Raw genomic sequence first — 27,316 nt, 5'->3', positions numbered from 1 at the left:
TTTTGCTCTTACCCTGGCATTCATGGCGATACTTCACATTCGTGGTACAATCGCTGTTTACATATATGGGCTGAACCTTCACATATGTTTGCATATGCGAGGGCATGATTTTTTTAAATTTTATTTAAAGTGTTACTAAACCCACAACAGTAAAATCAGTCTGTAAATGCAGTAAAACATGCTCGTTATACTCACTGTGGAACCTAAGGGGTTAATCCTCTGTATTGTGTAAAAAGGCTGTTTGATCCTGTCCTCTCTGACCCCCCCCCCCTTCTTCTACTGTCCCCAATCTATCTGCTGATAGAACAGAGCCTTGGGTGCAATCTGCACATGCTCAGTTTGGTGTATATTGCTAGAGCATTGTTTTTTTTTTCTTGGGAGAGTGCATGTGATCAGCACAGCACCAAACAGCACTGCCCAGAGGGTTGGGGGTTATGCAGTCTCATAGGACAATTAGGGAATAATGAAAACTCCTCCTACAAGCTTTAACCAGTGCTCTGCTGAACACTGTTAGAGGTCTCATGACTGCTCTAACTGCTGATGAGAAAAGGTATTTAGCAGTTTATATTTACTAAAATAATTGCATTTCCATGTTCTGTGTATTGTGGGAGACCAGATATAGTGAATGCAGGTCCGGGGTTTTTTTTTTTTCATTTAACTTTATTGCTGTCACATGGGGACTAACAAGCCCTCCTGTGATATCACTGGGTAAGTGATAGGTACAGACCGTATGGGTCTGTTAGACCCCTGATGTCTCCCCCGCCCTCAAAAACATATAATGTATGTCAGTCAGCAAGTGATTAAAGTGGTTCTAAAGGCAGAAGGTTTTTTTTCCTTCACATATTCTATGCATGAAGGTAAAAACCTCTGTGTTGCTCCCTCCAGACCCTCCTTACCTGAGCCTGATCTCGATCCAGCAATGTGCACGAGAGCAGTGGCGCTCCCGGAACTCTCCCTCCTCATTGGCTCAGACAGCAGTGGGAGCCATTAGCACCTGCTGCTGTCAATAAGAGGGGGGCAGGGCAGAGTCGGACTCTGTGTCAATGGACACACAGAGCATTACTTTGGAGTGAGTACGAACAAGTGTCTCCATAGGAAGCGGCTTGCTATGGAGGCACTCAGCAGGGGGTAGAGGCAAGAGTGCTAGCGGGGGATTCAAGAAGAAGGTAGATCAGGGCTGTTCTGTGCAAAACCGTTACACAGAGCCAGTAAGTAAAACGTGTTAGCTGAGAAAAAAATGACCTTTAGTATTACTTTAAAGCACGTGTACATAAACTGTTTCATATAGAATCAAACAAATAATGATGGTTTTCCTTTAATAAATGTAATATGGTGATTAACAGGGACTCCGTGGATCCAGAGAACCCCCAGGACAGCATGAAAGCCACACAGCTGCTGGATGGGCTGGTACAGGAACTGCAAAAAAAGGCAGAGCACCAAGTTGGTGAAGATGGGTTCTTATTGAAGATTAAACTTGGCCATTATGCCACGCAGTTTAAGGTGGGTTCTCTACCTGTATGGATAAGTGTTTGATTTCACCCTAAAATGTGGCACATAGACATTTGTTTAGAAGCGAATTGTCTCTTGCTGATTAACCACTTCTGCCTTCATACATGTACACCTGTGTGGGTTAGAACATTTCTACAATTCTGCTATAGGCCTGTTTATTCTACATCAGTTTTGTTATTACTGAAGTGATACACAGAGATGAATCGAATCTTCCCACTGTACATAAGCTGTACCTGTTTATCTACAGCCTTCTCTTCTCTGCCACCTTCTGAAACACACAGATCAAAGGTTATTTCTCAGCAGTAGAGGGTAAGGCACGTGGATCTTATGTCACACTCTACACAGCTAGAGCACAGAGCTTGGTGTAAGCTGAGTGACAGGAAGGGACTCACCCCCCTCTACACAGAAGCTACACTGAAGCTGAGGCTGTCAGTCCACTGCTGTGTGCTGTAGGGGCAGCGGAGGAGTGACTGGGGAGTCTGTAGTGTCAGCATAGGCTATTAGGCCGCATTCACATTTTCCAGAAAGTGCACAGGATACACGTTGCAAATTGCAGTGCCATTAATTGTTACCCAAACACAGTTATCAGACACGCATTTTGCTGCATAGCAAACACACTACAAATGCGCCATGCTCCACACCCAAAAAAGGTTCTAGAGCGTCTTTGGCATGTTTGTTACACGTAGGCAAGCCCGTAAGGCCCAATTCATGCCTAGCAATTGAGAATCACGGGCAAAATCGCAGTGTCAGAACCAGAAGTGTGGTGGCCGCCATTTTATTTGTACACAATTGCATGTACAGTGAAGCTGTTTGCATTGTTACTCCTGTTTTTTAAGATTGAACTACACTATGAGCTTTTGCCTTCTCTACATTACCCCCTTTTGAGTGCTTTAAGGTGCCGATGGTGTTTGGACAAGTGGAAGTGGAGAACAAAGAGGGGAATATCTGATGTTAATGCTTTGTATGACCCTATAAAACGTAAGGGTCTCAAGTTCTGGTGAGAGTCCATTTTGTACACTGATTTTGTGCACGGTGGCGGTATGGAGTGACAGGGAGTCATCTGCACTTTTACTCTCTTCACTGATGATTGGTTTGCACATTAATATGTTTATTTAAGCAGAATTTGCATTATGTGCGTATAAAAATTACTATGGTTGTGGCTTTCCCTTTAATACTCTGGAGGATTCATGGCATGGATGAACATCTTGGAAAGGGATGTGAAAGAGCTAGAACGACATCTGGAGGTTGTTCTTGTTTTTACATCATCTGTGCTATGGCCCACCTCTGGTGAGAGTTTTTTTTGATCATTTGTATGAAGGATTGATAGAAAACACACAATACTGAATTATGAACATTTGACTGTAGATGTATATCCAGTTTTTAATTTTTGTTGAATTGAGTTATTTAAATAATTGTAATTTTTAAAGTGTTAATGTTTTTATAAATTGCTATGAAATGTTTTTGATTTCTGTGCAAACTGATAATGCTCCTTTTGCAGATTCTTAAACTATATCTTTGTTTCCGCTCCTTTATAGAACACGTATGAACGCTGTCCCATGGAGTTGGTCCGATGCATCCGACATATATTATACCATGAACAGCGGCTAGTAAGGGAAGCAACAAATGTAAGCTCCTATTTATATCATCGAAACATTCTATTGTGTTTGTATATTCCTAATTTGTGTATTTGTTATACTTTCTGTAGGTTTGTAAGCCTTGTTGCTGTAAATTTTTTATTGTTAACACTTATTTCACCAATATATATTTTCCTATTATCCTTTTTAAAGATGAATTCCAGGTTTGGATAAGTTATACAAAGTTATATTGGACCAATGTAACTATGTATAGTATATACCATACTTGGCTGATGCCCCTGAAAACTGGAAAGCACTGAAGTAGATTCAGCTGCTCCAGTCATCTCCTCATGCTTCCAGGTCCCCAGGAGGTCAGACGCTCAGCACAGGGATTTTCTGTTTCAATCAGAGTTTTTTGTTGCAAAACGAAATGGATACAGCAGTGGTACATAACCATACAATAAAAAGGTTATATAGTATCTGAGAGTGTGTTTATTAACACATTAGCATACAGTAGTTACATGAAGTGATGTCATTCCGCTGGAGAGACCCGGAAGTAGTGAGATACCTGTAGCGATTGGGAGATGAAACGAGCTCACACTAGATATCGTGGAGCCGGCTTGTAACACTATAGAGCTGTTAAACCCAGTTCCATGGCAGAATGAACAGATAAATGAGCGTATTATCTAGTGTTTTATCATTGCTGTAATGAGTCAGTTGGTTTTAATAAAATGGTTTTACACTTTTGGAGCATTTCTCCCCTCTGATTTTATGGTAATCCTGATGATACTGTGAGGAAGAAGTGGTGAAGTCCTGCATATGTATCTTCAGAAAAGATAGTCCTATGTTCATTGCTATGGTAAGAACTTTCCTGATCTTGGAAAGCACTGCCTAATGTCTAAGGCTAGCCTTGTTGTACTTCATTGCTAAAAAAAATCTCAGTGTCCATCCTTGGCATCTTATTTTATAGTTGTTCACGGACTGCATGATATTTCTCTTTGCAGTCCAGTTCTCCAGTTGGGGGCCTTGTAGACACCATGCCACAGAAGCACCTACAAATTAATCAGACTTTCGAAGAATTGAGACTTATCACTCAGGACACAGAAAATGGATTAAAAAAGCTGCAGCAAACACAAGAATACTTCATCATACAGTACCAAGAAAGTCTGAGAATCCAGGGTAAGTCAGCTCACGGCTTTCAACATCCATTTAGACAAGTGAGCAGTTCTGTTGATCAAGTGTGACTTATAGAATTAGGATGCAATGTTTTGAATCTAAAAATCAAATGGCCACACTAAAATTTTAGAGTCCACAAAGTGGGATATTATTCCAAGCTTATTGTACGAATGAGCCAAAGCATTTCAGGGCAACAAGGCTCCCCCTTCATCAGGTTCTTAGGATGTTGATAAGTACTGTAGTTTGAATCTACCGAGGACTCAGGGTGATTTCAACCAGCTGCTGAATGTGTCTAAACCTCCTGTAGATCCACAGTACTTATTCACCATAACTCAGATTACTTATGAACACTAAAAGCCCTGATGAAGGGGGTGCTGTGTGGCCCCTGTAATTCATTAGTTCATTGAAACGATATAAGTTTGGAAAAAAAATGCCACACTTTGGGCACTAAAATTTTAGTGCGGAACTTCGATTATTAAATTCTAAACATTTTATTCACTCTGAGGTTTCTGTTGACAGGTCCTTGGTGCATCGAAGCACCCTAGATATTACTTTGTTCCCCCAGTGGCTCACTGTTAGTACACTTGGGACAAAATCAAATTAAAAAATGATACCTCTCTCTCCACCTGAGTTTCCAGCACCAATAATTATCCACTCCCAGAATTAGTAGACCAGGCAGACTAGAAGCTGTACATAGGAAATATTTTACCAAGTTAAATCTCTATTAGAGTTGCTTAGTGTTGAAGTTTTGTATGTATGGGCCCTAACCTTTTTTACCCAATTCTGTCATCATATTTGTTAAATACTACCAGAGACCAAGTTTTTTTCTGAAAAAAAAGGGGCTATAAAATGTTTTTTCAATCAGTTTGGTCAGAGTTATTTTGAGAGAAATAAACTACCGTAACGTGCAGAAATGCCTGTGTATTTAAACTATAATGATATACGCTTATACAGAAAAGGTATGTATACAAAGGTTAAAAGTCTTAATAAAATGGAATTACTAGAAGTTTGATGCTTGAGGAGTATGACTTTACCAATTCTTAGATGTGGTGGCTGCATTAGTTTTCTTTTTTTAGTCTGTCTTTTATTTTCACCTGGTCATTCAGCCTGTAAGTCTGTTGTTGATTTCAAAAGGTCAAACTCCCCCTGCAAATGTATCAGTTAAGATTGTTGAGACAAACTATTTACAATTGACAGAGGTGCTTACAGCTTTTATTTATTAAAATAGAAAATTACAAATAAAATTATGTAAAACTTGTATCCTAAAAGAAAGAGAACTGTGACTGTTTGTGCAACTGTAGTGTGAGCTGGAGTTTGGCTTCTATTTGTTAGTGTATCTAAATTGACTAGTCCATATAACACTCCTCTCTCCCCCAGACTGACAGTGCTGCTGTGTGCTGTGCCTCCTGTGTTCATTCATCCGGAGTGGGGGCACTCTAATACAAGAGGTGTGTTACTGACCAGATCACCAGGTGAAAATGGAGGGAAAAACAAAAAAAAAACTTAATGCAGCCACCACATCTAATGATTCATAAGCTGCAATATATTACATTTTTGTTTTAGGGATTAATACCGCATTAATCTTGGTGCATGTACCGTAATGCTGGATAATTTCATGAGTCAAATGGTGGAAGCCCCAACTTGAAATAATGCTCTGCTGGACCTTCTGATTTTAAACAACAAAGAGCTGATAGCAGATGTGGCAGTAAGGGATAGTTCTGGTAACAGCGATTAAAGAGTAATTATGTTTGCTGTAAATTACAAGGGTGGCATACATACACTAAAGATGTATATTGCCTGCTACTACATGAAATCAAATTCTTGCAAAGAACACTGATTGCAAATGGGAGTGTTTTAAGGACATATTAAACAATGGCATTCATTAATTTATTCCATTGGGAAACAAATATAAAAGAGAAGTTAAACCTGGGTGGCTAAATACTAATGTAAAAAGGCACATTAGCAAAGAAAAGGTGTCCTTAATTTTTTTTTTTTTTTTTTTTTTTTTAAGACCAAAGGGTCACCATCAGCATTCCAAAATTACAAAGAGCAATTACAAAAAGAAAGAGTGAGGTCAGGCTAGCTAAGCTAGATTGCAAGAGACAGAATGGCTGGAGACTGACAGCTGGGAACCCAGAAATGCTCAAAGCTGAGCAGTTTTGGGTTCAGTCCTCATAGGGGTGAACAGATGTTTGCGGGTCTTACTTCTGCTCTTTATCTTGACACCTGTCATGTTGGCAATGGGCCACCCAGGAGGGGCAGGTAAGCCTAGGACACGTAGAGGAGGGAGACAGCACATTACTGTACATTTAGAAGTAATTGGTCAGTTTTAAAGCCGCCAGAACCACTTCTACAAGAAAGTTGACAGCTTACTGTGTCAGCCTGCAATCTGTTTAACTGCAGCTGTAGTGCAGCCCCCGTATGTCTCTGATGACAGTCACTTTAAGGCTGTATTTGCATCTATTGTGAGTGATTAGTAGTGTTTGGAAAAATAATGATAAAGCTGAAGTACACTTTCACATTTGAAGTCATTTTCAACATGTTGCTTTATTTCTCGTTTATATTGATTATTTGTGTTTATGTAATTGCTGTTATTTTAGGAACAATTAGTCTTCAGGTTGCTGGAAATGAAGGTACTTATTCTGGGACCATAATTATATACTTTGAGTTGGTCTAAACAGCTTGATGGATTCTCAGTCATCAAATCTTGCCAGAAATAATTGAACTCCTTCAGAGATTGCTGCTGTCATAACCAAAGTAAACAGCCTGTGGGGGGGAGGGGGAAAAGCTCTCAGCAGCAGGACATCCATCGTGCTGGCTTTACCGCAGCAAGATTTTACACTTAAAAAAAGCATTGGAATACAGTGTACCACACAGCTTTGTCAAAGGTAAACAAACAGCTCAAAACAAATGGCAGGACGCCCAGGGTGGCTTAGTACCAGGGGTTTTATATAAAGACAGTGGTGGCAGATCAGAGCTTTTCACATTGCAATAAAACTGACAGAGAAACATTTTGGATCAGTTTACCAGCTTTGTGAAAAATGTGATTTAAATGTATGAGGAAAAACTGTAAGGCTTGTGTGCCTGTGTCACACTTGGCTCTGTCCATGCCAAATGAAGTCTCCACCATATCATTTGTTTTATTATTATTTTTTTTTTTACCTTGGAATGATTTAGCTGTTGGAAATTATAAATTAGTTGATCTAGCTGATATGCCAAGGTTTGAAAAAAGGTGCCCCTGACCTGTGTACTCATACCATGAGGCTATCCTGACTGACACCCTGGTGGCCAGATCTTATTCTGGATGTAAGTTTATCCATTATCTGTACATGCTGTAAGTTTGCTTATTAAAGATATACTACACTATTAGAAGCTTCTCTGGGTCTCATCTATTGCATGGGAGCCCGCTTTTGAAGGTTCCTGCTGGTTTGGAGTGATGTGTGATTACCCCCTCCCCCGCTGATGATTTTTCTGGTGGATGACTTACGAATATACCTGGATTGATGACATCTGGTTGCCAACCTGCAGATGACATCCTCCTAATATCACAAGTCCAGAGCACCAGGAGCGGGTCTTAATTGCTCCATGCGCATTTTATGCGCTATCTGGTTAGTGCATTATTTGTACAATTACAAGATCACAAGAGTCACGATTATCTCTGACCATGGATTACTTGGACAATTGCACCTATCACTTTATCTCACCATGTAATATGGACTGAGTTTTTTCACTTATGTTATTGTGCAACTTATGTTCTGATTTTCCATTTGTTCTTGTTAGCTTTATTAGCGCTGCATATCTTTTTCTACATGTTCTCATTGGGTTCCAAAGGTTACCTTTTATGCTAGCTGCTTTATTTTGATGTTCCCAGCGCTCAATTACCATTTTATACTTTGAAAAAACATGCCAGCCAATGTATAGTTCTCGCTGAAACCATACCAAGGTGCTTTTTGTTTTTTTCTTTTTCTGGTTACACTATCAGGTTGAAAACACACTTTTAGCTTTGAGTGTCAGTGAACCTGAAACTGGGGATGAGGTATCAGAAAAAGTGGTATTAAAACTAGGGAGATAGTTGCACTGCATGTGCCATGCAAAAACAGTGGTTGAGGCATGCTTAGTGTGCCAGACCACAGGGTCTGCTAGGGTTGGCTAACAAAGCTCTTACTTTGAGGAAGCAAATGGTGAAGAGGCAGGAGAAAGAAGGAAGAAAGTGGTACATTTTTCCCTGGTGTGAGGACGCCCCCTTCCCTGTAGGCAAGCCTGAGGGCTCATTCACACCTATGTAATAAAGCAATGCGTGTTTATACTGCACTTAAATCTCTGTTCACGTATTAGTGTGTTGCTATGACATTCATTTTCAATATGACCCCAATGCACCAAACTACGGCCTGCAGAGCACATCTGGCCTCTACAAGATTTTATTCAGCCTGCAGCTTTGGCATCCTCAATATGGGGACAAAGGTCAGCCTATGGTCTCTGCATTAACACCCCCCCAAGCACACGAAGACTCTATGAGGGGGATGGATTCTGTTGGGGACACTCTTGTGGGGGGGTTGTTCTGATGGGGATTTTTTTTAGCTTGCCAAAAATTTTTTAAATTTACAGGGGTTGGACAAAAAATGATTTGCAAGTGTGAAAGTGACATGTTTTGCATTTCATGAAAGTGGAAGACCGTCATAATGTTTGATACCGTACCTCGCAACATGGCAAATAAACTGACAGCTTCAGTTACAGAGGCACCAGCTAAGGTGACACTAACAACTTGCCCTCTTTGCAGCTCGGTAAGCTCTGACATGACTCCGTATTACTAGCAGCGCATGCAGTGAATGATGAAAGTGAGGCTTCCCACCTGTTAGCTAGGTGTCTGTTCACACAAACCCTTTACTCTGATACCCCTAACTAAAATCTAGTGGAACCAATTGCCTTCAGAAGTCACCTAATTAGTAAATAGAGTTCACCTGTGTGTAGTTTAATCGGTATAAATACAGCTGTTCTGTGAAGCCCTCAGAGGTTTGTTACAGAACATTATTGAACAAACAGCATCATGAAGGCCAAGGAACACACCAGACAGGTCAGGGATAAAGTTGTGGAGATGTTTCAAGCAGGGTTAGGGTATAATAAAAAAATATCCCAAGTTTTGAACATCTCACAGAGCACTGTTCAATCCATCATCTGAAAATGGAAGAGTATGGCACAACCTAGAGTATGGAAACCTACCAAGACATGGCCGTCCACCTAAACTGACAGGCCGGGCAAGGAGAGCATTAATCAGAGAAGCAGCCAAGAGGACCATGACAACTCTGGAGGAGCTGCAGAGATCCACATCTCAGGTGGGAGAATCTGTGTACAGGACAACTATTAGTTTTGCATGCCACAAAACTGGCCTTTATAAAAGAGTGGTAAGAAGCAAGCCATTGTTGAAAGAAAGCCATAAGTCCCATATGCAGTTTTCGAGAAGCCATGTGGGGGACACAGCAAACATGTGGAAGAAGGTGCTCTGGTTAGATGGAACCAAAATTGAACTTTTTGACCTAAAAGTAAAACGCTATGTGTGGCGGAAAGCTAACACTGCACATCACCCTGAACACACCATCCCCACTGTGAAACATGGTGGTGGCAGCATCATGTCGTGGGAATGCTTCTCTTCAGCAGGGACAGGGAAGCTGGTCAGAGTTGTTGGGAAGATGGATGGAGCCAAATACAGGGCAATCTTAGAAGAAAACCTGTTAGTCTGCAAAAGACTTGAGACTGGGGTGGAGGTTCACGTTCCAGCAGGACAATGACCCGAAACATACAGCCAGAGATACAATGGAATGGTTTAGATCAAAGCATATTGAAAATTGCTGTTCACAGACATTCTCCATCCAATCTGACAGAGCTTGAGCTATTTTACAAAGAAGAATTGGCACAAATTTCACTATCTGGATGTGCAATGTTGGTTGAAACATACCCAAAAAGACTTGCAGCTGTAATTGCAGCAAAAGGTGGTTCTACAAAGTATTGACTGGGGGGGGGGCTGAATACAAATGCATGCCACACTTTTCACTTATTAAGGCTAAGTTCACACTAGCTTTGTTAGCAGGCGTTAGAGAGGCGTTTGGGAAGCGTTTTTCATGCTCCTCAAATGCCTGTGAAAATTCTACACATGGCAGTACACAGTGCTGTTCACACTGAAGCGTTAGCGTCACAGCAAAACTGACGCCTCATGTCTAGTCAGGAGGAGTTGAAGCCTCCCATTCAAGTCTATGATGACGCTCCTCAAACACCCGGCAGGTGTTTGCAGGGCGTTTGCGCAGAGTTAATACCATTAAACTTCAATATAGGCATTTGTAGTGCGGTTTTAACGCTTGGCAAACACCTCAAAAACGTGCATAGGGTGTTTCGGAAGTGTTTGAGGAGCGTTAAAAATGCTTCCCAAATGCCTAACGCCTGTCAAACGCTATAGGGGCATTTGGCAAGAGTTAGAAATTAGTCAAGTGTGAACGAGCCCTTATTTGTAAAAAACTTTTGAAAACCATTTCTCATTTTCCTTCCACTTGACAATTATGTGCCACTTTGTGTTGATCTATCACATAAAATCCCAATAACATACATTTACGTTTTTTGTTGTAACATGACAAACTGTGGAAAATTTCAAGGGGTATGAATACTTCTTCAAAGCACTGTAACTGTCTTCTGAAATTCGAATTTCTAATAGAATTAATTGCAATAGAAAATAATAGGATAGAGCATAAAAAAATATAGAATAGATTAGACTAGACAATAATAAAATAGAATACAATATAAAAGAATAGAATAGTTTAGAATAGATTAGAAAAAAAAATAGAATGGAATAAAATAGAATATAACTGTCTTCCGAAATTCAAATTTGTAATAGAATAGATTTGAATAGAATAGAGAAAAAACTATAGAATAAAATAGAATATACAGTCAGGTCCATAAATATTGGGACATCGACACAATTCTAAACTTTTTGGCTCTATACACCACCACAATGGATTTGAAATGAAACGAATAAGATGTGCTTTAACTTCAGACTGTCAGCTTTAATTTGAGGGTATTTACATCCAAATCAGGTGAACGGTGTAGGAATTACAACAGTTTGCATATGTGCCTCCCACTTGTTAAGAGACCAAAAGTAATGGGACAGAATAATAATCATAAATCAAACTTTCACTTTTTAATACTTGGCTGCAAATCCTTTGCAGTCAATTACAGCCTGAAGTCTGGAACGCATAGACATCACCAGACGCTGGGTTTCATCCCTGGTGATGCTCTGCCAGGCCTCTACTGCAACTGTCTTCAGTTCCTGCTTGTTCCTGGGGTATTTTTCAGTTTTGTCTTCAGCAAGTGAAATGCATGCTCAATCGGATTCAGGTCAGGTGATTGACTTGGCCATTGCATAACATTCCACTTCTTTCCCTTAAAAAACTCTTTGGTTACTTTTGCAGTATGCTTTGGGTCATTGTCCATCTGCACTGTGAAGAGGCGTCCAATGAGTTGTGAAGCATTTGGCTGAATATGAGCAGATAATATTGCCCGATACACTTCAGAATTCATCCTGCTGCTTTTGTCAGCAGTCACATCATCAATAAATACAAGAGAACCAGTTCCATTGGCAGCCATACATGCCCACGCCATGACACTACCACCACCATGCTTCACTGATGAGGTGGTATGCTTAGGATCATGAGCAGTTCCTTTCCTTCGCCATACTCTTCTCTTCCCATCACTCTGGTACAAGTTGATCTTGGTCTCATCTGTCCATAGGATGTTGTTCCTGAACTGTGAAGGCTTTTTTAGATGTCATTTGGCAAACTCTAATCTGGCCTCCTGTTTTTGAGGCTCACCAATGGTTTACATCTTGTGGTGAACCCTCTGTATTCACTCTGGTGAAGTCTTCTCTTGATTGGGGACTTTGACACACATACACCTACCTCCTGGAGAGTGTTCTTGATCTGGCCAACTGTTGTGAAGGGTGTTTTCTTCACCAGGGAAAGAATTCTTCGCTCATCCACCACAGTTGTTTTCCGTGGTCTTCCGGGTCTTTTGGTGTTGCTGAGCTCACCGGTGCGTTCCTTCTTTTTAAGAATGTTCCAAACAGTTGTTTTGGCCACCCCTAATGTTTTTGCTATCTCTCTGATGGGTTTGTTTTGTTTTTTCAGCCTAATGATGGCTTGCTTCATTGATAGTGACAGCTCTTTGGATCTCATCTTGAGAGTTGACAGCAACAGATTCCAAATGCAAATAGTACACTTGAAATGAACTCTGGACCTTTTATCTGCTCATTGTAATTGGGATAATGAGGGAATAACACACACCTGGCCATGGAACAGCTGAGAAGCCAATTGTCCCATTACTTTTGGTCCATTAACAAGTGGGAGGCACATATGCCATCTGTTGTAATTCCTACACCGTTCACCTGATTTGGATATAAATACCCTCAAATTAAAGCTGACAGTCTGCAGTTAAAGCACATCTTGTTAATTTCATTTCAAACCCATTGTGGTGGTGTATAGAGCCAAAGATGTTAGAATTGTGTCGGTGTCCCAATATTTATGGACCTGACTGTAACTCTTTCGAAATGTTGAGTAGAATAAATTTGAATTTGATTAGAATAGAAAATAATCGAATAGGAAAAAAATAGAATATAATAAAATAGACTATAAATGTCTTTACAAATTCAAATAGAATAGAAAAAACAATAGATTAGAATAAAATAGACTGTACTGTAGCTGTCTTCGGAAATTCAAATTTCGAATAGAATATATTAGAATAGAAAACAATAGAACAAAAAAGAATGGAAAAATGTGAATAGAATAAATTTACAATTGAATAAAAAAGAATAAAATAGAATATAACTGTCTTCTGAAATTCGAATAGAATAAATTAAGATAAAAGATTAGAATAGAAATAACAATAGAATACAATATAAAGAATATACCTGTCATCTGAAATTCAAATTTCAAATAGTATAAATTCTAATTTGAAAATAATAGAAAATAATTGAATAGAAAAACAGTAGCTTAGAATAGAATGCAATATAAAAGAATAGAATAGATTAGAAAAGATTAGAAGAGAATAGACAGAGAAATAAAAGAATAGAACAAACAATAGAATAAAATAGAATATAACTGTCTTTCAAATTTTGAATAGAATAAAATTAGAATTCGAATGCCAATTCTAATTTGGTCCAATTGAATTTGAATAGAGTTGAGTCAAATTTGAAGATGAAATGAATTCCGAAAACAAACAAATTTAACCACAACTAAATTTATTTAACTGGTTGCCGACCAGTCACAGTGTTTATACTGCGGCAGGGCAGCACCACTGCACAGAATGATGTTTTAAAATGTCATGCTGCAAAATGGGTAGGGGTTGATCGTGGCCGCGGGTGTCAGTCACTGGGTCCCGGCCGGTCATTACCCGGCGATTACCGGCAATCATTGACAGGCAGCACGGCTGCTGTGTTTACACTGCAGCTCTGCTCCTTGTTAGTTCCGAGCACACTGATCCTGAGAGAAGAGTTTATCTCTTGGGATCAGCGTGTTCCCATGAAGTACACACCCCCCGCCCCCTAGTAAAACACTCCCCTCACACAGTTAACCCTTTCATTGCCTAAAAAAGTGAACTCCTTCCTCCCCAGCTCCATTAGTACAGTGTCTGTGTTTTTTTTTTTGCACTGATCACTGTATTGGTGTCACTAGGAATGTCAGTGACCCCAAGTAAGTTCCCCCCCAATGTGAGAATGTCTGCCGCAGTCCCGCCATAAGTTGCTGATCGCCACCATAAGTCGCAGACTGCCGCCATTATTAGTATAAAAAAAAATAAAATTCCAGTATCTATGCTGCCATTTGTAAACGCTATAACTTTCACGTAAACCAATTAATTTACACGTATTGCGATTTTTTTTTTTTTTAGCAAAGACATGTAGCAGAATACATTTTGGCCAAAATTTATGACAAAATTAGTTTTTTAAATTCTTTTACTGGACATGTTTTATAGCAAAAAGTCCAAAATATTGTTTTTTCTCAAAATTGTCAGCCTTTTTTTTTTTTTTTTATAGCGCAAAAAATAAAAAACGCACAGGCAATCAAATACCACCGAAAGAAAGCTCAATTTGTGGGAAAAAAAGGACATAAATTTAATCTGGGTGCAGTGTTGCATGACCGCGCAATTGTCAAAGTAACACAGCGACGTAACCCAAACTGCTTCTGTAACCGATTCCTGACCACCATATAGCAGAAATACCGCTACAGGACGGCATGGGTGCGCAAAATCCCACACACATCTATACATCTATACATATATATATATATATATATATATATATGTATATATATATACATATATATATATGTGCGTGATTCACGCTCCCGCGGTGTTCACGCCCCTCCCAGATAGCATCAGATTGCCCTTCAGTACACCAGTCATCACATTTAACCCCTTCATTGCCAGGAACACGCTCATGCACAATAAACCTCCATTGCTAGTATAACGTCTGAACGGATCAATATCTTTGATCAGTTCAGCACTACACCAGTGTTCACATTAGTATAGTGTCCCCAAAAATGCAGCGTGATCAGCCCCGGCATCTGCCAGCACCTGCGTTTAGCCCCTACGTGTACCCCCCCCCCCCTTCTCCCCCAGCAAGTGCAGTGTCAGTAGGTCACTGTCACTTGATACATTGCACACAAAACCACAGTGTTCGCAGAATCAGGCCTGATCTCTGTTAGCACTTGTCAGTAAATTTTGATGACTCTCATATGCAGCAGAGTGCCAGTACTAGTGCCACGCTACCTTTTGGTGAACTAGCGAGTACTTGTGGTCTAGTACATCCTGGTCTTTCACATACTTCTTAGATTGTAAGCTCCCAGAATCAGGCCCTCCTAACCCTCTTGTATTGAACTGTATTGTTTTGTATTTTATTGTTTTATTGTAGCGCTGAGCAAACTGTTGGCGCCATAAATCCTGTATAATAATAATAATACCAGCACTGCAGTATGACTTGGTGACGTGGCGAGTCCCATAAGTGCAATACAAGCTGGTGCGGTGGCGAGCACAAGTATTATCCCGCAGCCACCAAGAATTCGCACACAGGCCCGTAGAGCCCCTAGTATCCTTCCGGATGTGCTTGCAAATCCCGATTGACAGCCCACAAATTCTGCAGCACCCGTACTTCCCCCATTCACTGCCCAACCCAGAATTCAGGTGGAAATTGCAAATTTAACTACTCTGCTTGATTTTTGGAGCTGTTTTTCACGGAATTTCTGTATTCGTTGATTGTGGATCAAAACATTTTATATGCACAACAATATATCGCCGCCAACCCAAATTCAAACCGTACCAGACCAGTCGCATGGAAACTCATTACGGTTTCTGAATTTACATTTTTTTGGGGCCTAACCCTCAATATGGGCATTACTAAAAAAAAATGAATTGCGGTTGTATTGGTCCGCAGACCCCATTCATCATATGCCGTGTTCTCTGCTGCCATGGCCAGGCATAGATATGAGAGTATAATGTGTTTTATGCATTTCAACAACAATATACTCTGTCATCCTCGGGGTGACCCTGAATTTGACCGGCTCCACAAAATTCAGCCCCTCGCAAATCACCTTAACCTAAAATTTGCAGATGTCTATACTCCCCAGCAAAACATCTGCGTTGATGAGTCCCTCATTAATTTTTCTGACCGCCTTGCATTCAGACAATGTTTCCACAGCAAGCGTGCCAGATATGGGGTCAAGATGTATAAGACCTGTGAGAGGGCAACAGGCTATACCAGGGGTGGGCAAACTTTTTGACTGAGGGCCGCAATGGGTTCATATATTGGACCCGGGGGCCGGACCAAGAGTAGATGAATGATGTGTATGTGTCATCCATAGTAAGTATAGTAATATTCCCCTATAGTAAGCATAGTAATTAATCCCCCATATAGTAATTAATCCCCCATATAGTAATTCATCCCCCATATAGTAATTCATCCCCCATATAGTAATTCATCCCCCATAGTAATTCATCCCCCATATAGTAATTCATCCCCCATATAGTAATTCATCCCCCATATAGTAATTCATTCCCCATAGTAATTCATTCCCCGTATAGTAATTCATCCCCCGTATAGTAATTCATCCCCCGTATAGTAATTCATCCCCCGTATAGTAATTCATTCCCCATATTAATTCATCCCCCATATTAAGTCCCCAAGTCCCCCCTGTGTCAATTCACTTACCTTTGCTCCGCGCGTTCCTCTCGCCGTGTTCCCGTGCCGTTCCGGTGTAGCATGAAAATCTGTCTCCTATGAGGATCTGTCCCCCTCGACGTATCAGATACGTCGAGGGGGACAGATCCTCATAGGAGACAGATTTTCATGCTACACCGGTCTTCAGGGCGGACTGTGAGAGGAGCCTAGCGGGAGCCTAGCTCCGCGGGCCGGATTAAAAGGTCCGCCGGGCCGTATACGGCCCGCGGGCCGTAGTTTGCCCATTGCTGGGCTATACTTATAATTTTCGGATTTACGAGGGAAAAGATAGTCACGTGGAGCCCCCCAGATGCCCAGACTACATGGGGAGTAGTGGCAAGATAGTTTGGGACTTGGTGTCATCCTTTTTCCATATGGGGTACCACTTATACGTGGACAATTTTTATTCAAGCGTGCCACTATTTAGACATTTGTTCAATCTTGGCACTGGCGCCTAGCAAAGTGTGACCTAATGTGTGCCCACCATTAGATATGGGTGGATGCAGGGAGGAATATTCTAATGGTGGGCATACCACACACTTTTTCTGGCAGAGATTTCTCTTTTTTTCATTCAGTCCACAGGCTGCATACAAAAAAAAAGAACATAGCATATACACCCAACAAGGACCAGCGATGTACTGGTACACCACTGGATTTTGAATGGTTATACCAGGATGATGCCTACAGCTGCAGGCATCATCCTGGTATCATTTTTTTCAGCCGGCGATCGGCTTTCATGTAAAAGCAATCCTAGTGGCTAATTAGCTTCAGGATTGCTTTTACAAGCAGCGGGAGATGATGCCCCCACTGCCTTCCACGACCTTCTCGGGCAGTCTCATGCCATCGGGGGAACCTGAGAATGCAGTCGGTGTTTCTGCTAGCTGACCATAGAGCTGATTGGAGACCAGAGTGGTGCCAACCATCTCTATAGTCTGAGAATTCGGAAGCTACAAGCATTTCATCACTTCAGTTTCGCAAGATATAAACATTGGGAAAGCATCTGATCACACCGATCTTGGTTTGATTAGATAATCAATTAGGGGGAAATGCAGAGGAGATATCTAGAGTCTGATAGACCCCAGATTTCTCAAAAAGGAATATGACAATGCCCATTGAAGTTATAGGGGATATTTGCATTCCCTGCGATAGCATTAAAAGTGATTAAGTGTGTGCACAAGCCTTGACCCTGTGCTGGTATGTAAACAGCAGTTGCACCATGCATGTGAGGTATCGCCGTGAACGTCAGATCAAGGGCAGTAATTATAACACTAGACCTCCTCTGTAAATCTAAAATGTTAGCTTTTAAAGAGTTGCCTATGGATATTAAAAATGTATGCAGATTGTCGCCATTGCACAGGGCATGCGCAGTTTTAAAGCATGTCATGTTTGGTATCTATTTACTCGGCATACCATTATCTTTTATACTTTACCATATAATTGGCCAATATATTGTGTTTTTGTGCATTAAAAGTAAAAAAAAGTTTTTGATTTTTTTTAAATTTGCATTTGAAAAATCGCTGTGCGAATACTATGTGCCATAAAAAATTGTAGCACCCACCATTTTATTCACTAGGGTGTCTGCTTTAAAAAAATATATAATATTTGGGGGTTTAAATTAATTTCCTAGCAGAAAATACTGTTTTGTTTCATGTGAACAAAAAGTGTCAGAAAGGCTTGATCTTCAGGTGGTTAGAAGAGTGAATGATGTGTGGCATAAACTTCTAATGCTGGGCATAGAAGGCCCCCACCCCCCAAAACGACCCCTTTTTGGAAAGTAGACACCCCAAACTATTTGCTGAGAGGCATGTTGAATCATTAGAAGAATTTATTTTTATTTATTTTTTTTTTTACAAGTTTTTGGAAAATGACAAAAAAAATAGTTTTTACAAAAAATTGTCATTTAAATGATTTACTGCTCACACGTGCCATGGGTATATGTGGAATTACTCCCCAAAATACATTCTGCTACTTCTCCTGAGTATGGGGGTACCACATGTGAGAGACTTTTTGGTAGTCTAGCCAAGTACAGGACCCCAAAATCCAATAAGCACCTTCAGGCTTTTAAAGGGCTTTATTTCCTCATTACACTTCCTGACTACCTATCACAGTTTTGGAGGCCCTGAAATGCCAGGATAGCACCCCCCACAATGGCCCCTTATGAAACACCCCAAGGAATTTGATAAAAAGGATGATAAGTATTTTGCAGGTCTCATTTGTTGCATACAAGTTTTTGGAAAATGAAAAACAAAAACATATTTTTTATATTTTTTTTATATTTCTAAACCTTGGGAGAAAAAATTAGATCTGCAAAATACTCATGATGCCTCTTTTTAAATTCCTTGGGGTGTCTACTTTCCAGAAAGGGGTCATTTGGGGGGTTTGGTGCTATCCTGGCATGTCAGGGCCTTTGAAACTGTGATAGGTAGTGAGGAAGTGTAATGAGGAAGTTACGCACCTTCAGGCTTTCAAAGTGGTCATTGGATTTCAGGCTCCTGTATGTGGCTAGGCTCCCAAAAAGTCCCACACATGTGGTATCCCCATACTCGGTAGAAGTAGCAGAATGTATTTTGGGGTGAATTCCACATATACCCATAGCTTGTGCGAGAAATAAATAATTTAAATTACAACTTTGTAAAAAAAAAAAAATGTTATTTTCCAGAAACTTGTGGAAAAAAATACTATCCTGGTATATTGGCACCTCAAGAAATGTATGAGCAGTCAAAAAGTAAAAGCTGTGTAAATTCCATTATCTATACCATAGTTTGTAGACGCTATAACTTTCACACAAAGCAATAAATATACACTTACTGGGATTTTTTTAACCAAAAACATGTAGCAGGATGCATTTTGGCCTAAATTTATGACAAAATTTTAGTTTTTTTGGATATTTTTTATGACCGAAATGAGAAAATATTGTTTTTTTCCAAAAAATTTTTTTTCTTTAAAATTTTTCTGTTTATAGTGCCAAAAATAAAAAGCGCACAGGTGATCAAATACCACCAAAAGAAAGCTCTATTTGTGTGAAAAAAAGGACATAAATTTAATCTATGTACCGTATTGCATGACTGCGCAATTGTCCATTAAACTAGTGCAGCGCTGTATAGCAAAGAAATGGCGTAAATTGCAGTATCTATACCATAGTTTGTAGACGCTATTACTTTCACACAAAGCAATCAATATACACTTATTGGGATTTTTTTTTACCAAAAACATGGAGCAGAATACATTTGGGCCTAAATTTTTAACTAACTTTTGAGTTTACTATATATTTTTTACAGCTGAAAGTAAAAAATATTGTTTTTCTTCAAAATTCTCGGTCTTTTTTTGTTTATAGCGTGAAAAATAAAAAGCGCACAGGTGATCAAATACCACTGAAAGAAAGCTCTATTTGTGTGAAAAAAGCACGTAAATTTCGTTTGGGTGCATCAATGCATGACCGCGCAATTATGAGTTGAATTAGTGCAGCGCCGAGTAGCAAAAAGAGGCCTGTCAGGAAGGGGGGTAAATCCTCAGGAGGGCAAGTATTTAAATAACAAAAGGATTTTTTTCATTTTGCACATGTCTAGTGCAGGTCCAGGTTTTGGCCCATTTTGGGCTGGCACTGCACGTTTTACAGGCCCCTTCCCTTTTGTTTACACTACCAACATGCTTAAACAGTGTTTTAGCATGCACGTTGGTGTCTGTTTTGCTGGATAGTTGGGGGGGGGGGCTACCCTGTTTTAGGGCATCTCACAGTTTGCCAGGCTATGTGTCTGCTCTGCCTGGATCCTGGGATGATGGGGCCTCAGCTGTAATCAGAATGTGGTGACTAGGAAAATTGGCTACAGTGTAGCTGTAATGTGATAAGCTGAGGCAGAGCAGATGAACGTAAAGCTCCCTCCCTCTTCACAAAGCTCCTTCTTGCTCTGTTTGAGAGTTGCCAGGACTGCTAAGTGTAGTTTTAGTGTTGGCACCAAACTGCTACACAGGAGTCTCTGTATGCCCCCGACAGTGGCAGCCATGTTCCTATTAGATTCTTGCAACCACTAGCTCAGCTATATTCCCATTGGTAGAGGTGGAAATTAGTATATTTGAGGTTGTGCCATTCTAGAAATCTAATATTTATCACTGAGTTTCATTCATGAAATGTTCTAATTTTTTGGGGAAAATTACTTTTTTTCAAAACTACTTTTTTCAGGTCTGTGGTGTTTAGTACAGGATATCCTTTGTAGTTACCTCTGTTGAACCTCACTCTTCTTTCAACCGCCCTCATCCTTAAAGTGATATTGAACCCAACAACCAAACTGGATTAAATTGCAGCTCAACTGGCAGCCCCGAGACTGCCCTCTTTTGAGTCATACCCTTTGTGATCAAATCTCATTCCCCTTTCCTGGATACTCCCCTCTTGTCGTATCGCATTACGTGCATGGTTAGAGTATACACATTTAAAACATTGATTATGAGAACTTTTACAGATTTTGAATCCTACCCGAACCTGCCTCCATTTCTTTTGAAATGGGAACATAAACTGCAAGTATCGATGGACGATATGGATTGGGACAAAATCCTGGCAGTTTCATACAAAATGTCTACATCTTCTCACGTTGATGAGCATAATTATCAGATATTATCTAGGTGGTAATGTTGCCCTGCACTTCTGCATAAAATTGTTCCATCTGTTCCTGATACTTGCTGACGATGCTTGTAGGAGCCTGTCTCCATGACCCATATTTGGGGTACCTGTCCGAAAATGCTCCCATTCTGAGATAAAATATTACACTTGTTTGACAAACTGGTTGGAGATAAAGTTCCAAATGAACCTCAGATTACTGTATTGTTCATGTTGCTAGGCTCCTATAGACAAATTAAAAGAAACTTAGGCACTTCATCAGCTGCTCGTTCTGTGATAGCCAAGTGTTGGAGACAGGCCAAGGCTCCATCAATGGCTGAATGGGCTTGTGAAATGAACAAGATTGAGTAGATGGAACTTATGATCGCATGGGCCAAGAACAAATCCTCCTACAAACTTATGTAGACATTATAGTCTCATTTCAGATAGTCTTCCGACTTTGACTTCTTTATCTCCTACTAACATCTGAAGTCTCCATCTTTTCTGGCTCCTCCCTTGGTTCCTTTCACTAACCCGCCCACCCCCTCTCTATTTTTACTGCATGCCCGTATTGTCTGCAAATACTTAATAAACATGGTTAAACATAAATTGCAGCTCAAAAATTCTTAGATGTAGTAGCTGCATTGAATTTCTTTTCTATTTATTTTTTTCCTCTATTTTCACTTGGTGATTTAGCCAGTAAGTTTGTTATTTTTTAACACCATATTAACAGACCAAATTGTCCAGACAAAGTAGCAGTTAGAGGGTTGAGAGAAACCATTTAATGCTGACAGGGTTGCATATGCCCTACTTTGACACTTATAAAGTGTTAGCTGGATGGAGTTCAGACTCAATTTGTTAGTCAAGTCCGTGTAAATTTACTAGGATAACACTAACCTTTGCCCAAGCTGACAATGCTGCTGTCCATCCTATGCTTGACTACTTCATCCAGAATGCAGACATCCTAAGACAGGGAGTGTTTTCCTGACAGGATCACAATATGCCTAAACAGAGAAAACTAATGCACTCACCACATCAGAGGAATAGTAAGCTGCAGTATATTACATTTTTGTTTTTGGATTTAATACTGCTTGAAGGGCCAACCATCTCCCCACTATAAAGCTCTAAAGCCGAACATTTTTTTTACATTTCTGTATCTATAACAAGGGCAAAGGTACAAGCATAACACTACATGCAACCGTCTCTCAGGAGCAGCTGAGAATTGACTTCAACACACTGGTAAACATACCAGGGTTATAACTAATGTGAATTTACATCTTAGCAGATCTTGATATAGCATGAACATACTGTGAGTTTGGCTTAACCTTATTGGTGGTGTCAAGTGAAACCTCTGAACATACCCAGCATCAAGCATTTCACACCAGTCCCATCCATTTTTTTCAAAAAATTAAAAGGGATGGGTGTGTGGAGGCTTAAAGAAGTTGCCAATAGGGCAACCAGTTGAAGGTAGATTCAGGGGACTATGGGAGGAAGAGAGGAGAATGAAGCATTTGATGGCAGGAGGTGGGGATTGGGGGTGTATAAGGGAGAAGGAGGGAGGGTGCCTTAGGGGCATAGGTCCTATATGTTATCTCCCAATTAGAGAGGTAATATTGGATTTCTTGCCTTTACTGTCATACTGAGTTGAGCCCAGTGGTACCTCTTACAATGAAAGTTAGGTCATACGTCCAGTCTTAGTTGGGGTTTGGATGGATTTAGAATATCCTGTTAAGCTATGGAGTAAAAAACAAAAAATCCATGGGTTCCAGAGTGTCTTGGCACTCTTCCTCCCAATGATAAAGGGCGATTGTGACATCCTCCATTCGTCCAATTTCATTATTTTAGCAAACCATAGTTATATTGTCAGACTGTCCATAGTTTTAGGTATGCAAGCTCAGGTCATGTTGAGGTGAATGTTCAAAGAGAACTTTTAACAAGTTATTGGAACATGATTTGAATTGATGTGAAGCAAGTAGCTCAATGGGTGGTGGCCTAGGTCCACCAAAGTAAGACACCAGCTTTTGAGCTTTTGTCCAAAACAGATGAGTCTTCGAAAAGCTCCAAAAGACATGTAAAAATGTGCCTGAATGAGCAAAGATTCTACAGAAAAATGTTAGATGACTGAAGATATAGCAGTGTCAGTACCTTATACCATCGTGGGCCACCTATAGGCCAACAAGATGGCACTCACTATTTGTGCTTGGGTGAATAACATTTGCATCTTTTTTTTTTTTTCCCATTTATGAATAAAAGGCAGACTGTATCCTGCTGCAGGTGCTGTAAGGAACCTGTTCATCGGATGAGATAGTAGATGAGGAGTGTATGACCCTTACTACACAGGTCCTCAAATGGAGTGGTAGGTCTCAGATATCTGACCTGATCCATGGTATCCCTCAAAAAAATGGTGCAATTGGTAACCAAACCACACATCAATGGGTGAATCAAGGAGATTTTGTATTACCACTTGAGACAGGTATTGCAAAAGGGTTAGGAAGCCCAAACTCTTCTGGTTTTTGAATAGAGTGGGAAAGGGTTAGAACCCCAGTTAGGTTTTTATTGCTGTTGCCTCACTGGGGAGATTCACCATCTATGTTTGTCATAGTGTTGTCGATAATGCATAAAATTATGGGAAATAAAAAAATTGTAAAGTTGTCACTGGAAGAAGGGTTGAGGAGGTTTCAGTGGGGACAGTTGTACTGGTGACAGCTGTCTAAGAGGGGATTTTCTTCAATTTGGAGAAATTTTCTAACACTTCCTGTTGTTACTGTAAACACAAAACAAAACCTGACAGGCAGTTTAATTCTTTCCTACTCTATCCAAAGCTATTTCTTCTCTTTGGCCTTTCCATATCACTTCATGTCTTCACATAAGTGCTATCCTCTGTTTTGCTCTCAGGGCATCCACCTAGTGGATTATGTGGACAACCTTCTTCTGAGGAACATTCAACTCAGGCTGTGGGCTATTGTCCAGCAGACTGTGCAGACCCTGCAGAGATTCAGGTGGATCTCAAATCTTCAGCAATCTGTGCTTGAACCGTCTAATCACTTAGAATCACTGGATCTAATTTTTGTCCAGTATTTTCCTTCCCTTTTCAAAAGAATTCTAGACTCTCCACTCCCTTGTTTGAACTCTATAGTCCAGCACTGTACCAACAGTTCAACCAACTCTTTGCTTTTTCAGTAGGATTTTGGTTTTAGTGGTGCCCTCCTACTAGGCAGCTCCATATGTCCAATTTTACTCCAGATCATTACAACAATTTGGCAGTGTGGGACAAGAGGCATAGTCTCTGGATGGATCCCATATGCTCGATCAGCAAAAGCAGGCTTTCTCTGGCATAGTTGGTCACAAGTTTGACATTGGACTTGGGAAAATCCTTTCTAACAATGGTTTAAAGGGTTCTTACAATGGATGCCATCCAGTCAGACTGGGACAGAGTCCTAGATACCTTTTTAGTGCAAGGGTGTTGGAGGAAGCATTTCTCCTAATTAATATTCTGGAGTTCACGGTGAATTGGTTATCCCTTCAACACTGGACCTTTCATCTGTAAGGTCATCTAACCAAAATTTAGTTGGACATCAGGGAGGAACCAAAAGTCTCACAGATCTCATTCTGGCTTGGGTAGAACTTGATGTTGTGGCCTTGTTCTGCCATGTACAGTATAACCCAAGCATAGAAAATTTGGCTGGTAGGCTGACCCAGAAGGATGTGATACTCGGACCTCATCAGGCTCCTGGCAGACCCCCAGATTGTCAGGATTTTCTGTCCCAAGGCTTTGTTTTCCACCCTGCTTCATGGTTGCGGCTTTAAAGGCCTGGCTATTGAAGCCCAGGTTCTGTTGAATTTAGTAAAAGGGGGAGTCCTAGAAAATGTTTGCCCAGGGTCCCATCAATATTAGACGGCCCTTGGTCCATGCATTCCATATGGACAGGAGAGTGTAAACAGACTTATGTCTGTTTGCACCTGCCTTCCTCTAGGTCTCATCTAGTTTGCTAAAAAAAAAAACACGGAAGGGTATTTGTCCTCTTCTGTTTAGTAGGATCGGATCAGTGGGTAGTTGGGTGTAAAGGGACAGAGGAGTCGGTTTACTCCCGGCTACCCGTAGAGCAGAGTGGGCTCTGTCCATATGCAGAAACTGAACTGATATGAATTGGTCATTTGCACTTCTCTGCTCTGACCAGCAGGGTATCTGTGAGCAGATCCCCCGCAGATTGGAATGGAATTTTCCCAGTGTGAAATGGGCCTTAGAAATGCCTTAAAGAAAAAGCTTTCATCTTGCTCTTTTGAATTTTCTCATCACTGAAGTAAAAAACAAACCGCTATCTGACCTCACTAAAACATTAGAAAATCAAACATTCTTAAAACAAACAATTTTAAATGAAATTATACTAGTGTATAGCCAGCTAAAAGCTGCCCATAGACTGATCAAAATGTGGCTGGTTCAGAAGGGACCAGCCTAATTTAGATCAGAGTCTCTCTCTCCCTATTTGGCAGAACTTGATTAGTCAAATTGGAAAACTTTTGTCAGTCAGTGGTTGCAGTCTGACAGCACCAGGTGCACTTTGGTTTCAGTATGTGATCTTAAAGGGAGTCTATAGTGAAGTGAAACACGCTTGACCTCTTCCAACAACCTCTCACAGTATGTACCTGTCCAGGTGTTGTTACATCTGTCTACAGTGTAAGTGATGTACTGTATCTGGCCTGAAGCTAGTGTTCAGCCTGAAATTCTATCCTTACTGGCTGCATACTTGTTGACATCAGCGCCTTCCCTCATAATGAAGCTGCAGGATCAGAGTTGCTGCCCTGCGTCTTGTAAGACAACTCAGAGAGATATTTATCTTTCTTACAGATCGCATTTAGTATCCAGCGTATCTCAGATATTTAGTGGATTGTCTGAAAATGCCATGAAAGTACATGATTAAATCCTTTAGGTGAAGTGTGTGAGAGGGTGAGGTCCTGACGTGTACTTTCAAGTACAGTAAAGCCTTATACATGCTGGAAGAGAGTGCTTGCATTCTTTGTAGTTAGAGCATGCCCCTTGGCAGCCTACAACAGTCACAAGTGAGCACAGCCTCGGCCTGGAGCAGTGTTCACATTGTAAGCAGGTTCAGTGTGTGTTGAGCACATCATTTCAAGGGTGCAACATTGTATTACTCAATGAATAAGAAACCAGACAAAAAGGGCAAAGCAGGTGCTTTTGAGGCTTTCACCACTTTGACGGTTTATTTGATGATAAATATATGCTAATAAAAGTAAACTATTTGATGAATAAACACTCCTAAAATGATGAAGGGTTGCTGTAGATGGTTTATAATTAGAATACTGTGTTCACTGAGTACTTTTATTATTCTAAATACAAACAGCTTTCTCAAGTTAAGTCACAGAAGGTCTTAAAATGTGCAGAGAATACATCCAAGTGGTTTTCCTTCTCACCCACATGTTGTCCAGAATTTTCTCCTATAGATGACCGTGTGCTTTTTTGTTGAAAAATTAAATCTGAGTGTCTGAAACATGCTATGTTATTAGTTTTATAGCAGCAGTATGTTGTGTGCTTATACTTTGTGTATAAGGGCTGAGGAACACCAGCCCAAGTTGTTTTATAGGCATGGCATGTGTTGGGCTATATCTGGATTAAGTTTAGACTGTACTAGTCATTTGGTATATATTACCTACACTAGTTTTCAAAAGTTTGGATTACCAAAATTGTTCATGTTAATGTAATAAATGATTGTCAAGGTGAACATAAATTCTGGTAAAGATTAGACAATTCATGCTTTTTAACAAACTCCATGGTTTCAGCTGTGATATTGCAATAACAAAGGTACAGTATCTGTGATAACCAGTTAAAATTAGAACAACATTATAAAGTGTGTTTACCATTATGGTACTGGCGAAAAAGGCTGCTTAAAATGGGCTTTGCAATCAATCAATAATTGTAAAAAAGTTATTTTCAAGCATTATTAGAAATTTTTAACATTTTTCATCTGGCTAATCTTTAAATCAATTCTAAGGTCATAAACAGATTAAATACCCCCCCCAAAAAAGTGGTCACCCCCACCCACCTTTGTGATGAAATAGAGCGGCGACTGCAAGCTGGGCCTTCTCGTCTGACATCAGTGCCTGACCTCACAAAAGCGCTTCTGGAAGAATGGTCAAACATTCCCATAGACACACTCCTAAACCTTGTGGACAGCCTTCCCAGAAGAGTTGAAGCTGTTATAGCTGCAA

General features: G+C 40.3%; 1 protein-coding gene across 1 annotated transcript in view; it reads left to right on the top strand.

Moving 5' to 3' along the window:
• Positions 1-27,316, top strand: part of LOC149451455 (signal transducer and activator of transcription 5B) — a 333,063-nt gene that overhangs the window by 248,241 nt on the left and 57,506 nt on the right. Inside the window, exons 5-7 of the mRNA XM_089690636.1 lie at positions 1,344-1,500; positions 3,045-3,134; positions 4,088-4,262. Of these exons, the coding sequence (XP_089546762.1) occupies positions 1,344-1,500; positions 3,045-3,134; positions 4,088-4,262 (422 nt within the window). The remainder of the gene's footprint in view (positions 1-1,343; positions 1,501-3,044; positions 3,135-4,087; positions 4,263-27,316) is intronic.

This window comes from Staurois parvus, unplaced genomic scaffold, assembly GCF_062004578.1.
Source record: "Staurois parvus isolate SC_StPar_1 unplaced genomic scaffold, SC_StPar_1.0 ptg000538l, whole genome shotgun sequence".
NCBI lineage: Eukaryota > Metazoa > Chordata > Amphibia > Anura > Ranidae > Staurois > Staurois parvus.
The sequence above is the reverse complement of the archived record's forward strand: the minus strand, read 5'-3'. Positions and strand labels throughout refer to the sequence as shown.